At 39.6% G+C, this 17,742-nt stretch overlaps 1 protein-coding gene across 1 annotated transcript; it reads right to left on the bottom strand.

Moving 5' to 3' along the window:
* Nucleotides 1-483: 483 nt before the first annotated feature.
* LOC106603827 (stonustoxin subunit beta-like) lies at nt 484-17,175 on the bottom strand (the record flags this gene model as incomplete). The annotated part of the gene is made up of 4 exons (XM_045713116.1): nt 484-1,344; nt 1,804-1,850; nt 2,089-2,262; nt 17,024-17,175. Coding segments are annotated over 4 exons (906 nt in total), but the record flags the coding sequence as incomplete, so codon positions are not given.
* Between the last annotated feature and the right edge of the window lie 567 nt (nt 17,176-17,742).

The raw sequence follows: 17,742 nt of genomic DNA, 5'->3' as shown, positions 1-17,742 counted from the left end.
TCTGGAACAGAGTGAATGAAATGGAACACATGGAAACCACGTGTTTGATACCATTCCACTTATTCCACTCCAGCCATTACAAGCCTGTCCTCCCTAAATAAGGTCCCACCAACCTCCTGTGGTACAAACACAAACAGTAAAATATATCATAAAAAATGCAAAGTGGTAAAAGAACAGAAAATATTACAAGCCTGTCATGTGTGAGTGTCCAGTGTGTGTGTGTCAGTGTTTATGTGTGTCAGTGTGTGTGTGTGTCAGTGTTTATGTGTGTCAGTGTTTATGTGTGTCAGTGTTTATGTGTGTCAGTGTGTGTGTGTGTCAGTGTGTGTGTCAAGTGTTTGTGTGTGTGTCAAGTGTTTGTGTGTGTGTGTCAAGTGTTTGTGTGTGTGTGTCAGGTGTTTGTGTGTGTGTGTCCAGAGTTTGTGTGTGTCCAGAGTTTGTGTGTGTCCAGAGTGTGTGTGTGTCCAGTATGTGTGTGTGTCCAGTATGTGTGTGTGTGTCAGTGTTTGTGTGTGTGTGTCAGTGTTTATGCGCGTATGTGTGTGTCAGTGTTTATGCGCGTCAGTGTTTATTCGCGTGTCCAGTGTGCGTTTGCGTGTGTCCAGTGTGCGTTTGCGTGTGTCCAGTGTGTGTTTGCGTGTGTCCAGTGTGTGTTTGCGTGTGCCCAGTGTGTGTTTGCGTGTGTCCAGTGTGTGTTTGCGTGTGTCCAGTGTGTGTTTGCGTGTGTCCAGTGTGTGTTTGCGTGTGTCCAGTGTGTGTGTGTGTGTCCAGTGTGTGTGAGTGTTTCAGTGTGTGAGTGTTTGTGTGTGTGTCATGTTATTATTGACACTGAGGAGTCATCATCCCAAACCCAAAATCCTGGATAGAGGGGTTCAGTGAATGTGGAGGTGAATGTGATCAGGTGGGTCAGTGTGTCAGAGGAGGCTCTATAGAAGGACAGAGTGCCGGCTGGCCAGTCCAGATACACTCCTACTCTGTGGGAGCTGGAGGAGGGGACGTCTATGGTAGTGAGATGATTATTGTGACAGGCTCTGTAACTGTTGTCAGAGCAGAACAGACTCCAGGACTTGTCATTGTATCCAAGCCAACAGTCCTTAACCCCTCCTCTCATGTTGATTCCTTTATATGTCACTCCTATAACAGCCCCTCTCCCACTCCACTCTACCTCCCAGTAACAGCGCCCAGTCAGACCCTCTCTACACAGCACCTGTTTAAGGTCCTCAAATCTCTCTGGGTGATCAGGATATGGCTGCTCCTTTGTCCTACATGTCACCTTTCTGTTCTCCTCAGACAGAGAGAGGAGTCTGTTTACTGTGTTTGGGTCCAGTGTGAGATCACAGACATCTGATGGATGAAACCAGACACAATATTAGAAATCATCATCATTCACATTAGAATGTTAACTCACTTTTCACTAATTCATTTAATGTAGATGTTTCTAGGTATCAAAAGGAGAAGTTAAGGTAACTTGAGACTTGTTGAATGATCACATGTTATACTGTATGGTAATATAAAACACACTTATTCACATGAATTACACACACACACACACACACACACACACACACACACACACACACACACACACACACACACACACACACACACACACACACACACACACACACACACACACACACACTGTCAAAGCAACTCCTTGTAAACTTTGGTGTCCCTGATTTCTGCTTCTGTAGAACTACAGATGATATTTAATATGACCATGTCAGTAATGATGGTGGTCTTTGACTTAACTTGAATTAAGACTTATTCTTAGTCATATTCTTCACAGCAGTCAACACTCACATTTTCTAAGTCCAGGTTTCAATCTGTTCTCTCCACCATGTTCCACACTGTAGCGGTAAGCAGAAGAACAGACAGTCATTGAGGGATACACCTGAACTCACACACACACACTGGACACACACACACTGGACACACACACACTGGACACACACACACTGGACACACACACACTGGACACACACACACCATATAACTTTGTCCAAGTGGTGGTCAGAATGTTTGTATTACCTAGCCTGATAAGTCAAACATGTCTGATATGAACATTGACATAAACCCTCTACATACTTGAGTTTCTCCAGTCTGCAGTGTGGATCCTCCAGTCCAGCAGAGAGCAGTCTGACTCCTGAGTCTCCTGGGTGATTGTAGCTCAGGTCCAGCTCTCTCAGGTGTGAGGGGTTTGACCTCAGAGCTGAGACCAGAGAAGCACAGCCTTCCTCTGTGACTAGACAGCCTGACAGCCTGCAAAGAGTCAAATCATATTAAAATCACACTGCTATTCTTTGGTGGTGAAAATAGTGGCAGTATATTTTTTCAACATATTCAGATACATCAGTGTCCTGAAACCTTCCATATCTATTCCTAAATTAATGTATCATCGTTAAAAATGAGAATTGATCAAAGTATTTTTTTAAATAAAAAAAAATAAACATTTTAGGGGTGGATCAGCTTAATATTGCGGAAAGAATATTGCTTCTATCAATGTAATTGTCTGCATCATTTCCATTCACCCATATATTTTTGGGGTAAATATATATATCCATACACACATGCATACATACACCTATATAGACATACATACTTTTTTAAAGAATATACCTTTATTATTATTCCCCGCAAACCCTACCACCGATCCCCCAATTGGAGTAAACTAAAACACTTCGGCTTTTACCTTCAAATTATTCATCTTATTGTCACGGTTGTCGTAGAGAGGAGCGGACCAAAGTGCAGCGTGTGTGTCGTTCCACATTTTATTTTCACTGTGAAACTATGCAATACATAAATACACTAGAGAACAAAAACAACAAACAGTGCCGCCGAGCTGAAACATACACTAACTCAGAAACAGTCTCCCACAAACCCAGGTGGGAAAAAAAAACTACTTAAGTACGATCTCCAATTAGAGACAACGAGGACCAGCAACATAGAAAAACGAAACTAGAAAACCCCCCTGTCACGCCCTGACCTACTCTACCATAGAAAATAATAGCTTACTAAGGTCAGGACGTGACACTTATACACATTTTACAGACAGTCTATTTAACAATAGTTATTTTTTTGTTTGTTTTTAGTCCTTCCTCTATTTCTGATGTCCATCCAGTTTGATTTCTATTTGTAACTGTGTGATAACAGAATTATCTAATAAAGGTAAATGAATCAATAAACCATGATGAATTATTAGTCATACAGCATGGTTAATGAATAATCAATGTAATGATCAATGTAGTCATCGATTGGTCTGATTAGTTCCAGAAAGTCCAGGAACCACTGGAGAGGGAAAGAAATGTGTGTGTGCAATTAGTATAGAGAGCAGGGGACAGATGGTAAAGGGAGTAAAACTTAAAAGGGTTCCTAACCTTGAAGGAAAGGAACAGGCTGAGCTAGAATGTGATAAACAGTGTGGGAAGTCAATGGGGGATGCAGGTCACCAACAGTTTGTGTGTAAATGCATGTGTGTAAGTAAGCAAGAACTATAAAATGACTGTTTTGTTATCCTGACCTCAGAACGTTCTCATGAATAAAGCTACAGAAACTTTTGCAGAAAGCTGAGTCCTTGCCTAATTATTTAACCCATTGTCTTACAAACCTTGGGCATTAGTCAAGGCGAATTGATTATGGATTATTATCATCAAGATTTAAAATTCCTTTAACACTGTGCTATTTCACAAAAGTTCTGAACCTATATACATTTTACAGACCCCCGTATGTTTTACATTGGTTATCTTGTTATTAGTCCCACCCTTCAGCTCCATTCAACCCCTCCCATCTATCTCTCAACATCATCCATTTCGGATTTCTATTTGCCATATATTTTTCAGCTGTGCTGTGACGCTTCACCAAACAATTGAACCTTTCTATTCTCATAGCTTCTACAGATTGTAAATTAAAAATAAACATTTTTGCTAAAATAATTATTATATTATTGATTGATTGACTATGGCTTTTCAAATCACCCAGTATTGCTATCTGCAGCGTTAGTTCTAGGCAAATGTTGCAATTCTTCAGCCATTCCTGGACCTGTAATTGATAATTAATAATAGTAATAAAAATAATAATAATAGTAATTGATAAAAAAAATAGTTTTTTTTATCAATTACTATATTTGAATTTAACCACAATATTTGTTGTATTATTTGTTCTGTCTTTTCAGGTGGATTAAACTGAAATTGCAACCAACTTTCTAAGGCTTGTTTAAAAAATTAAGATATTTTGGAGATTATTTCCTTTTCAAACAACCGAAAGTGGGCAGGTGTAATCTGAATGAAGGGAAAAAGGCCCTTCTTGAACATAGGATAAGACATTCCTACCAATTTACTAGAAAACCAGTTTGGATTTAAGTATAACTTTGGTATGACTGATGCCTTTAGTGAAAGGTCTAATGCTTTAATAATTTCTGCCCTCCGAATTCATATTCGTTATATAAATAGGCCCTTTTAAATTTTGTCTGGTTTGCCATTCCAACTAAAATTGAATATTCTTTGTTCATATAATTTAAAAAGCAGGTCACTAGGTGTAGGCAAAACCATAAGCAAATAGCTAAACTGTGATATGACTAAAGAGTTAATCAGGGTGATTTTTCCACTAATAGACAAGTATTTTCCTTTCCATGGTAGCAAGATCTTATCTATTTTTGCTAACTTTCTATAAAAATGTATTGGAGTGAGATCATTTCATTCTTTTGGGATTTGTATACCGAGTATGTCCACATCTCCGTCAGACCATTTAATTGGTAAACTACATGGTAATGTAAAATTAGCATTTTTTTAGTGATCCAATACATAATATAGACATATATAGATAATATAGATTTATAGACTTACACTTATCATAATTTGGTTTTAATCCAGAGAGGATAGCAAAAGTATCTAGATCCTCTATGAGGCCGTGCAGAGACTCCAATTGTGGTTTTAAAAGAAAACATGAATCATCGGCGTACAATGACACCTTACTTTTTAAGCCACGGATTTCTAATCTCTTAATATTATTGTTTGATCTAATCGCTAACATTTCGATGGCAATAATAAATAGATATGCCAAAAGTGGACAACCTTGTTTTACTCCTCTAGATAGTTTAAAACTTTCTGAGATGTAACCATTATTTACTATTTTACACCCTGGGTTACTATACATAACTTTAACCCATTTTATAAGAGATTCCCCAAAATTGAAATATTCTAGGCATTTATATATAAACTCCAGTCGTACTTTATCAAACGCCTTTTCAAAATCAGCTATGAAAACCAGGCCTGGTGTCCCCGATATGTCATAGTATTCTATTGTTTCCAGTACTTGTCTTATATTATCTCCAATGTATCATCCATGTAAAAAACCTGTCTGATTAAGATGAATAATATCTGACAATACTTTTTTCATTCTATGCGCCAAGCATTTTGCTAGGATTTTGCATCACAACACTGAAGTGTAAGAGGTCTCCAATTTTTTTTAATGGACTGGATCTTTATATATACACCACTTGGGTCCTGTTTCAGTAATAATGATATCAGACCTCCAGGTCACTTTATTTTTATAATATCTTGAATAAGTTCCTCAATTTCTTTTTGTTTTTCCTCTAACTTATTCTGTGCCTCTACGGTACCATTTTTATTGCTATCTAACTGTACTGTTAGTCCTTCAAATTATTTTGTTAATATGGACTCTTTCGATCTAAATTGCTTTTGTTTTATAGATGAGTACTGAATTGCATGGCTTCTAAAGGCACACTTAAGTGTCCCATACAATAAGGGTATCTGCTGTACCTATGTTATGTCTGAAAAAGTCCTTTATAAATTCTTCTGTCCTGGTTCTAAACAATTTATTATCTAGTAGGCTTTGATTAAATTTCCAATATCCTCACCCACGTGGAAATTCTGTAAGAGTAATATATATGCCAATCATGTGATGATCAGACCGCATTCTGTCCCCTATCAACACTTTTTTTAACCTCTCTGGGCTAGGTGGGACGCTATTACTTCAATTTCTCAAACATATGACTATTTTACACCATTTTAAAGACAAGACTCTCGTTAATCTAACCACACTGTCCGATTTCAAAAAGGCTTTACAGCGAAAGCAAAACATTAGATTATGTCAGCAGAGTACCCTGCCAGAAATAATCAGACACCCATTTTTCAAGCTAGCATATAATGTCACATAAACCCAAACCACAGCTAAATGCAGCACTAACATTTGATGATCTTCATCAGATGACAACCCTATGACATTATGTTATACAATACATGCATGTTTTGTTCAATCAAGTTCATATTTATATCAAAAACCAGCTTTTTACATTTGCATGTGACATTCAGAACTAGCATACCCCCCGCAAACTTCCGATGAATTTACTAACAATTTACTAAATTACTCACGATAAACGTTCACAAAAAGCATAACAATTATTTTAAGAATTATAGATACAGAACTCCTCTATGCACTCGATATGTCCGATTTTAAAATAGCTTTTTGGGGAAAGCACATTTTGCAATATTCTAAGTACATAGCCCAGCCATCACGGGCTAGCTATTTAGACACCCAGCAAGTTTAGCCTTCACCAAAATCAGATTTACTATAAGAAAAATGTTATTACCTTTGCTGTTCTTCGTCAGAATGCACTCCCAGGACTTCTACTTCAATAACAAATGTTGGTTTGGTCCCAAATAATCCATCGTTATATCCAAACAGCGGCGTTTTGTTCGTGCGTTCACGACACTATCCGAAATGGTAAATAAGGGTTACGAGCATGGCGCATTTCGTGACAATTTTTTAAAAAATATTCCATTACCGTACTTCGAAGCATGTCAACCGCTGTTTAAAATCAATTTTTATGCAATTTATCTAGTAAAAAAGCGATAATATTCCGACCGGGAATAACCTGTATACGTTCAAAACGAAAGAAAGTAAACATGGACTCAGCCCGTGCCTTCTGAGAGCCTATGGGAGCGTTAGAAAATGTCACGTCATGCCAGAGATCCCCTGTTTTTGTTAGAGATGACAGAGAAGGCCATGAAATGGTCAGAGAGAGCGCTTCTTGTTTGGAATCTTCTCAGGTTTTGGCCTGCCAAATGAGTTCTGTTATACTCACAGACACCATTCAAACAGTTTTAGAAACTTTGGAGTGTTTTCTATCCAAAGCTAATAATTATATTCATATTCTAGTTTCTGGGCAGGAGTAATAATCAGATTAAATTGGGTACGTTTTTTATCCGGCCCGTGCAAATACTGCCCCCTATCCCCAACAGGTTAACTTTTGGTGACAGAGAGAATGGCATAACAAAGTAAGCAAGACGACTAGCTTGATTAAGCCTCCACCATGTATATCTCACTAGGTCAGGGTATTTAAATCTCCATATATCCACTAATTCCAATATATCCATGACATTCATGATTCCCTTAACCACTTACAATAATGAGACAACTTTAAATTTTATTTATGAAAATATATGTTTGTAAACGTACCATTAAAAAGTAACATGATGATTGAGTGTCTATATAGCTGTACCATGATATTTGCATTGCTACTAAGTAAACCTCCAATTGGTCCCCACTATTCCACCTGCTAAAAGCCTTCCTCATCCCTAGTTGGGTTGTCATCCCAATGCCCGGCAGACCACCCCCGATCCCCCGTATCCCATAGCCCTGAACAGACTGGGATCCATCCTTCCAAAAGAGCACACAGTACCATTTACCGAATTGAAGTAAATCAATTGCTAAATGCATTTCCATCGCCCTCACCTCGATTTGTATTATATATAGCTGTGGATCATCCTCTATTGTCCCTAACATATTTAACTCCTTCGCAACAGTTGTGGGATACACACATACACCCACACACACTCAACCCTTTCCCCCCACACAACCATAAGCTCACATTCTCAACAGTTGCACCATCCCAGAGCCCAACTCAAGAAAGGTCTTGATTTACAAATGCACGTACAGTTGCAGCTGCATCAGAAGGCCTGCAAGACTGCGCAAAAATGGGCAGAAATTGAGAGATTTTATTAACCATTGTCACATCCTAGATGATGGAGGTGAAATGTACACCTTTTCCCTGAAACACCCACAATACGGTCACCCGTATTGACCATATTCCCAAGCATCTCCATGCAGTCAGACTTTTGATTTTGTGCCACCAGGGTCACAATAATATACCCCCTCTCTGAATGTCCGAGTGTGACCCCCTTCCCATGGGTTACTGCAGCTAGTGTTGCCAGCACTGCCACTGCCTGGGTGGGTGGGGGGGGGCACCCCACCGGAATCCCCACCGGCTAGGTACAAGGTCGTCAAGGTTCTCATTAGCAGCTTAGAGAATTTCTTGTGCAGTATGCTCTCCCTTTAGGGGGCTTTGGCTTTGCAGGACCAACCCTGCCAAGCAGGCTCAGAACCACTACAGGACCAACCCTGCCAAGCAGGCTCAGAACCACTACAGGACCAACCCTGCCAAGCAGGCTCAGAACCACTACAGGACCAACCCCTGCCAAGCAGGCTCAGAACCACTACAGGACCAACCCTGCCAAGCAGGCTCAGAACCACTACAGGACCAACCCTGCTAAGCAGGCTCAGAATCTTAAGGAGGCAGTGCTGCTCTTGGTCTCTGACCGCATTTTGGCTGCATAGAGACCGCTTACAGCAGGCACATAAAACAGTTAGGGACTTCTCCTTAGTATCTGGGTCATTCAGGTGGGTGTCTAGGGTATAGGGTTGTGGACTGTACCATTACATTAGGATAATAAATAAATAATTAGATATAATTTATTTTAAAAATGTAGTTCCCCATGATAGAACAATAAATAAATTAAACGTATAATTTATTTTAAAACTGTTCCACCATGATAGGACAATAAATAAATAAGAAGTATAATTCATTATAAAAGTATATCCATCATCTGAACCACATTTAAAACGCTCTCATACCCCGGCTCTCAGCAATACATTGGTTCTGGGATATGCAACCATCTCATTACTCACTCACTCAACTTTCCCAAACATAACAAATAAAATAAAAAGATAAACACACACCACACCATCCACACATACTGCACCTTCTGTTTACTTAGTTTTTATCTTCACCATGTTGAATTAGTGCTTGTGTGTTCCAGTTAGTTATATGTGAAGATATATACAAAAGCTATTTTTTATTTTATTGTATTGTTACAATCCATAACCGGGCTAGAATTGTGTTTCATTATTTTCCTCGTCTATGAGAACTTTGTAATTGTTTAAATAACTGGTTATCAATATATAGTTTATCAATGACGAGAGCTACTCGTTTCCCTTTTAATCTATTTTCTTTGAAAATTGGATACAGAACTTTACGCCGTTCTGCAATTTCCTTCGGAAACTGATCATTCATGCCAATTTTCAAATGATCAAAGTATTGCCTGCAGATAGAACAATGTACAGTACAAATATTTGAGTAGACTGACCAGACCAGTGTCATGACGTTGGCCTGTGGGTAAGGTTTATGACCCCTCCATAAATACCTTTCTCCCTTCCCCTCTCTTTCTGACCCTACTGAAGGACTGCTGTCCTGAAGGACTGCTGTCCTGTTAAATATAGAGAGTCTGGGAACATCAAACAAATGGGGAAAGGAACCATATTTTGGTAATAAAACCAGTTGGAAATATGCTTTGGAACGTAATGAGTAGGGATGTTAGTTCGGTTGTCATCTGAGACATTATGACTGATGACAGGACGAGATAAACTGTACCTGGGAAAGTATACACCCTCTAGTTATCAGAGTCACATGGAATTGTTATGCAATTGAAATGTTTGATGTTGAAGTTGTTTGTTAGGAGATTAAATGTAATTTTAGCTTCCAAATGAGAGAATTGGGTTTTCATAAGGAAAGTGCCCTGCTTGATCAGTGGCCCACCCCTGTGAAGAGACAGGGGTTATAAACGATGAAACACATCCTTCCCCCTCTCCACTATATAAGCCTTTGCCGAAAAGATAACCACATGTTCCAGTACGTGAGGTCTGCAGCCTCTACGTTAGAAGGACACACGTCAAGTACAGAACTAAGCCAACCTCGGCGTGAGCTTTGGTGGCGAATGGTATGAACTTTGAGCTTAATCACTACAGAAGTGATACTTCCTAGCCGTTGAGTTAGCAGCGGCCGCTGTAGACGTGGGCTAGGAAAGGACGGACGACGGATCCAGTCTAACAACGAACAGACGAAGATACCACCACGTATCCAATTTACCACCAGAGACATTCTTCCGAGGACAGGAAGATCTGTTGGCCAACCCGGCCAGCATCTACGACCAACCTACCGAAGCGCAGCTCAGAGTAAATATTTATTGCATTTTCCTTTTCCAAATGGGCGGTAATTTAGAATGCATATAATGTATTTACGATAGCATAGCTGCTGTTTCTTTGTTCCTAAGTCTACCCGCTCTTTCATTCAAGCCCAACCCCCTTTCCATTGTGTAACTAGCTTTCATACAGGTTCCGTCCACCAGGGATGTTTTCTGTATGACATCATTTGTATTCTGTGTATTTGTAATTCTGTGTGATTAGTTTAGGTATTTAGTCAATAAATAATTAAACCCAATTTTGTATTGCTGATTCAACTTGTTAGCCAGGGTTTGTGAAGATAACCAAGAATTTAGAACTTTCATTTTGAGACTGAAAATAAGATAAGGGTTAATATTGACTGCAATCGATGTAAAAGATTACTAAGTATTTTAAGAGTTTATTCGGAAGATAACGGCTCTATAAACGTTCTTCCGTGGTGCCCCGACTTTGTAGTTAATTACATTTACATGATTAGATTAATCAGGTAATATTAATTACAGAGAAAGGATTTTATAGGTTAGCATGTCATATCACTTAATCCGGCATAGCCAAAGACACGACACCAGTTTAAAAGCAGTATCAGTCAAAAGACAGACAGTGAGGTATCAGATTTAGATTGTATTGAGTATACAGTCCACACAATAGTGAAGATAACATTTTAAATGTGGCTCTAAACTCCAACATTTTGGATTTCAGATCAAATGTTTCATATGAGGTGACAGTATATAATGTCACCTTTTATTTGAGGATATTTTCATACATATCTGTTTCACCGTTTAGAAATGAAAGCACTTTATGTATCTAGTCCCCCTATTTGAAGAAGTCATAAGTATTCTGACCAATTCATTTATATTGTATTAAAGTAGTCAAAAGATTAGTATTTGGTTGTAAACTAGTTGGTTGCATTTGCAGTTTGTTTTGGTTGTGTTTTGCCCAATAATAAAATGGTGGATGTTGACTGGATTAATATTCTGTCTAAGTGAGTACATAACATGTTTCTAAACACTACTAAATGAATCCTGATGATGCCATGATTAAGAAAAATCATGAATGAATCATGAATAGTAATGAGCAGGAAAGTTACAGAGGCTACAACAAAACATGCTAACCTCTCACCATTACCAATAACAGAGGCCACAAAAAAAAACATGCTAATCTCTCACCATTACCAATAACAGAGGCTACAACAAAACATGCTAACCTCTCACCATTACCAATAACAGAGGCTACAACAAAACATGCTAACCTCTCACCATTACCAATAACAGAGACTACAACAAAACATGCTAACCTCTCACCATTACCAATAACAGAGGCTACAACAAAACATGCTAACCTCTCACCATTACCAATAACAGAGGCTACAACAAAACATACTAACCTCTCACCATTACCAATAACAGAGGCTACAACAAAACATGCTAACCTCTCACCATTACCAATAACAGAGGTAACAACAAAACATGCTAACCTCTCACCATTAATAATAACAGAGGCTACAACAAAACATGCTAACCTCTCACCATTACCAATAACAGAGGCTACAACAAAACATGCTAACCTCTCACCATTACCAATAACAGAGGCTACAACAAAATATGCTAACCTCTCACCATTACCAATAACAGAGGATACAACAAAACATCCTAACCTCTCAAAACATCCTAAAACATCCTAACCTCTTCACAGGGGTGTGAAGGTGAACGGAAAGGCTGGAGCAACGAACCGCCCTTGCTGTCTCTGCCAGGCCGGTTTCCCCTCTCTCCACTGGGATTCTCTGCCTCTACCCCTATTACAGGGGCTGTGTCACTGGCTTACTGGTGTTCTTCCATGCCGTCCCTGGGAGGGGTGCGTCACTTGAGTGGGTTGAGTCACTGACGTGGTCTTCCTGTCTGGGTTGGCACCCCCCCTTGGGTTGTGCCGTGGCGGAGATCTTTGTGGGCTATACTCGTCCTTGTCCCGGGATGGTATGTTGGTGGTTGGAGATATCCCTCCAGTGGTGTGGGGGCTGTGCTTTGGCAAAGTGAGTGGGGTTATATCCTACCTGTTTGGCCCTGTCCGGGGGTTTCATCGGATGGGGCCACAGTGTCTCCTGACCCCTCCTGTCTCAGCCTCCAGTATTTATGCTGCAGTAGTTTATGTGTCGGGGGGCCAGGGTCAGTCTGTCATATCTGGGGTATTTCTCTTGTCTTGTGTGAATTTAAATATGCTCTCTAATGCTCTCTTTCTCTCTTTCTTTCTTTCTCTCTCTCTCTTGGAGGACCTGAGCCCTAGGACCATGCCTCAGGACTACCTGGCTTGATGACTCCTTGCTGTCCCCAGTTCACTTGGCCGTGCTGCTGCTCCAGTTCCAACTGTTCTGCCTGCAGCTATGGAACCCTGACCTGTTCACCGGACGTGCTACCTGTGCCAGACCTGCTGTCCCAGACCTGCTGGAACCCTGACCTGTTCACCGGACGTGCTACCTGTGCCAGACCTGCTGTCCCAGACCTGCTGGAACCCTGACCTGTTCACCGGACGTGCTACCTGTCCCAGACCTGCTTTTTTCAACTCTCTAGAGACAGCAGGAGCGGTAGAGATAGTCTCAAAGATCGGCTATGAAAAAGCCAACTGACACTTACTCTTGTGTTACTGACTTGTTGCTCCCTCGACAACTACTATGATTATTATTATTTGACCATGCTGGTCATTTATGAACATTTGAACATCTTGGCCATGTGTTGTTATAATCTCCACCCGGCACCGCCAGAAGAGGACTGGCCACCCCTCATAGCCTGGTTCCTCTCTAGGTTTCTTCCTAGGTATTGGCCTTTCTAGTGAGTTTTCCTAGCCACCGTGCTTTTACACCTGCATTGCTTGCTGTTTGGGGTTTTAGGCTGGGTTTCTGTACAACACTTTGAGATATCAGCTGATGTAAGAAGGGCTATATAAATAAATTTGATTTAATTTGACCATTACCAATAACAGAGGATACAACAAAACATGCTAACCTCTCACCATTACCAATAACAGAGGATACAACTAAACATGCTAACCTCTCACCATTACTAATAACAGAGGCTACAAAAAAACATGCTAACCTCTCACCATTACCAATAACAGAGGCTACAACAAAACAAGCTAACCTCTCACCTTTACCAATAACAGAGTTTACAACAGAACATGCTAACCTCTCACCATTACCAATAACAGAGGCTACAACAAAACATGCTAACCTCTCACCATTACCAATAACAGAGATTACAACAAAACATGCTAACCTCTCACCATTACCAATAACAGAGACTACAACAAAACATGCTAACCTCTCACCATTACCAATAACAGAGACTACAACAAACATGTTAACCTCACCATTACCAATAACAGAGGCTACAACAAAACATGCTAACCTTTCACCATTACCAAAAACAGAGGCTACAACAAAACATGCTAACCTCTCACCATTACCAGTAACAGAGGCTACAACAAAACATGCTAACCTCACACCATTACTAATAACAGAGGCTACAACAAAACATGCTAACCTCTCACCATTACCAATAACAGAGACTACAACAAAACATGCTAACCTCTCACCATTACCAATAACAGAGACTACAACAAACATGTTAACCTCACCATTACCAATAACAGAGGCTACAACAAAAATGCTAACCTTTCACCATTACCAAAAACAGAGGCTACAACAAAACATGCTAACCTCTCACCATTACCAGTAACAGAGGCTACAACAAAACATGCTAACCTCACACCATTACCAATAACATAGGTTACAACAAAACATGCTAACCTCTCACCATTACCAATAACAGAGGATACAACTAAACATGCTAACCCTTCACCATTACCAATAACAGAGGCTACAACAAAACATGCTAACCTCTCACCATTACCAATAACAGAGGCTACAACAAAACAAGCTAACCTCTCACCTTTACCAATAACAGAGTTTAAACAGAACATGCTAACCTCTCACCATTACCAATAACAGAGGCTACAACAAAACATGCTAACCTCTCACCATTACCAATAACAGAGGATACAACTAAACATGCTAACCTCTCACCATTACTAATAACAGAGGCTACAAAAAAACATGCTAACCTCTCACCATTACCAATAACAGAGGCTACAACAAAACAAGCTAACCTCTCACCTTTACCAATAACAGAGTTTACAACAGAACATGCTAACCTCTCACCATTACCAATAACAGAGGCTACAACAAAACATGCTAACCTCTCACCATTACCAATAACAGAGATTACAACAAAACATGCTAACCTCTCACCATTACCAATAACAGAGACTACAACAAAACATGCTAACCTCTCACCATTACCAATAACAGAGACTACAACAAACATGTTAACCTCACCATTACCAATAACAGAGGCTACAACAAAACATGCTAACCTTTCACCATTACCAAAAACAGAGGCTACAACAAAACATGCTAACCTCTCACCATTACCAGTAACAGAGGCTACAACAAAACATGCTAACCTCACACCATTACTAATAACAGAGGCTACAACAAAACATGCTAACCTCTCACCATTACCAATAACAGAGACTACAACAAAACATGCTAACCTCTCACCATTACCAATAACAGAGACTACAACAAACATGTTAACCTCACCATTACCAATAACAGAGGCTACAACAAAAATGCTAACCTTTCACCATTACCAAAAACAGAGGCTACAACAAAACATGCTAACCTCTCACCATTACCAGTAACAGAGGCTACAACAAAACATGCTAACCTCACACCATTACCAATAACATAGGTTACAACAAAACATGCTAACCTCTCACCATTACCAATAACAGAGGATACAACTAAACATGCTAACCCTTCACCATTACCAATAACAGAGGCTACAACAAAACATGCTAACCTCTCACCATTACCAATAACAGAGGCTACAACAAAACAAGCTAACCTCTCACCTTTACCAATAACAGAGTTTAAACAGAACATGCTAACCTCTCACCATTACCAATAACAGAGGCTACAACAAAACATGCTAACCTCTCACCATTACCAGTAACAGAGGCTACAACAAAACATGCTAACCTCACACCATTACCAATAACAGAGGCTACAACAAAACATGCTAACCTCTCACCATTACCAATAACAGAGGCTACAACAAAACATGCCAACCTCTCACCATTACCAATAACAGAGGCTACAACGGAACATGCTAACCTCTCACCATTACCAATAACAGAGGATACAACAAAACATGCTAACCTCTCACCATTACCAATAACAGAGGTTACAACAAAATATGCTAACCTTTCACCATTACCAATAACAGAGGTTACAACAGAACATGCTAACCTCTCACCATTACCAATAACAGAGGCTACAACAAAACATGCTAACCTCTCACCATTACCAATAACAGAGACTACAACAAAACATGCTAACCTCTCACCATTACCAATAACAGAGATTACAACAAAACATGCTAACCTCGCACCATTACCAATAACAGAGGTTACAAAAGAACATGCTAACCTCTCACCATTACCAATAACAGAGGCTACAACAAAACATGCTAACCTCTCACCATTACTAATAACAGAGGCTACAACAAAACATGCTAACCTCTCACCATTACCAATAACAGAGACTACAACAAAACATGCTAACCTCTCACCATTACCATTAACAGAGGCTACAACAGAACATGCTAACCTCTCACCAATACCAATAACAGAGGCTACAACAAAACATGCTAACCACTCACCATTACCAATAACAGAGGCTACAACTAAACATGCTAACCTCTCACCATTACTAATAACAGAGGATACAACAAAACATGCTAACCTCTCACCATTACCAATAACAGAGGCTACAACAAAACATGCTAACCTCTCACCATTACCAATAACAGAGGCTACAACAAAACATACTAACCTCTCACCATTACCAATAACAGAGGATACAAGAAAACATGCTAACCTCTCACCATTACTAATAACAGAGGCTACAACAAAACATGCTAACCTCTCACCATTACCAATAACAGAGGATACAACAAAACATGCTAACCTCTCACCATTACCAATAACAGAGGATCATTCCTCATTATTCACGATTAATTCCTGATTATTCATAATCATGGTAGCATCCACATGAATGTAGAAGTGTTCAGAAACATCTTCTATTCTTACTGACAATACAAGTGAAGTGTCTCCAAAATGACAGGTCATTATTCACCATTCAGTTTCTATTCGGAAAAACATAAACCAAAACACAACCAAGACAAACTGCAAATGAATTCAACAAGTTAGTAGAATCACAAGCTTGATGTAATCACTGCAGGCATGGAACATGGGCCTAAATACTAAACTTATGACAACTTTAATACAATATAAGTGAATTTGCCCGAATATGTACAACTTTTTCAAATGGGAGAACTAAATACATAAAGTGCTTTCCTTTCTTAACAGTAACACAGCTATGTATGAAAATACCCTCAAATAAAAGGTGACATTCTGTACTGTCACCTAATATGAAACATTCTATCTCAAATCCAAAATGCTGGAGCATAGCACCACATTTAAAACTGTAAGCTTCACTGTCCAAACACATATGGTGTGGACTATGTGTGCCTGGTAAACACATGTGGATCTGGTGAACAGTTATCACTTGTTGACCAACTACAGGAATACTGACCTCAGAGTCTCCAGTCTGCAGTGTGGATTCTCCAGTCCAGCAGAGAGCAGCTTCACTCCTGAATCCTTCAGGTCATTGTTACTCAGGTCCAGCTCTCTCAGGTGTGAGGGGTTTGACTTCAGAGCTGAGACCAGAGAAGCACAGCCTTCCTCTGTGACTCCACAGCCTGACAGCCTGCAACGAAATCATCATGACTTCACAAACACACTGTTAATTTAACACCAGTAGTGTAGATGGACAACGGTAGATGCATTTGGTTTATTCTCTCAAACAACATATAGATTCATCTTCCATCTCTTAGAATTGTATGGTCATATTGTAATACTAGATTGAATATCTGATTCAATATGTTATTCAATACAATATTATATACACATCATAATACATATTTTTCTCTAAACAATATTTCTTCCTGATGATTACTTCTTATATGTAATTTTATTTACTCACAGAGCAGCTCTGGAGGCTTTGACCACTGGCAGCAGCCTCAGAAGACCTTCCTCTGATCTGGAGTATTTCTTCAGGTCAAACACATCCAGCTCCTTTTCTGAAGTCAGCAACACAAAGACCAGAGCTGACAACTGTGCAGGTGACAGGTTGGGTTTTGAGAGACTTCCTGAGCTCAGGTAGCTTTGGATCTCCTCCACTAGAGAATGGTCATTCAGTTCATTCAGACAGTGGAACAGATTGATGCTCCTCTCTGGAGAGGGATTCTCCCT

Source organism: Salmo salar, unplaced genomic scaffold, assembly GCF_905237065.1.
Source record: "Salmo salar unplaced genomic scaffold, Ssal_v3.1, whole genome shotgun sequence".
Taxonomy (NCBI): domain Eukaryota; kingdom Metazoa; phylum Chordata; class Actinopteri; order Salmoniformes; family Salmonidae; genus Salmo; species Salmo salar.
This window is presented reverse-complemented; position numbering and strand designations above follow the sequence as displayed.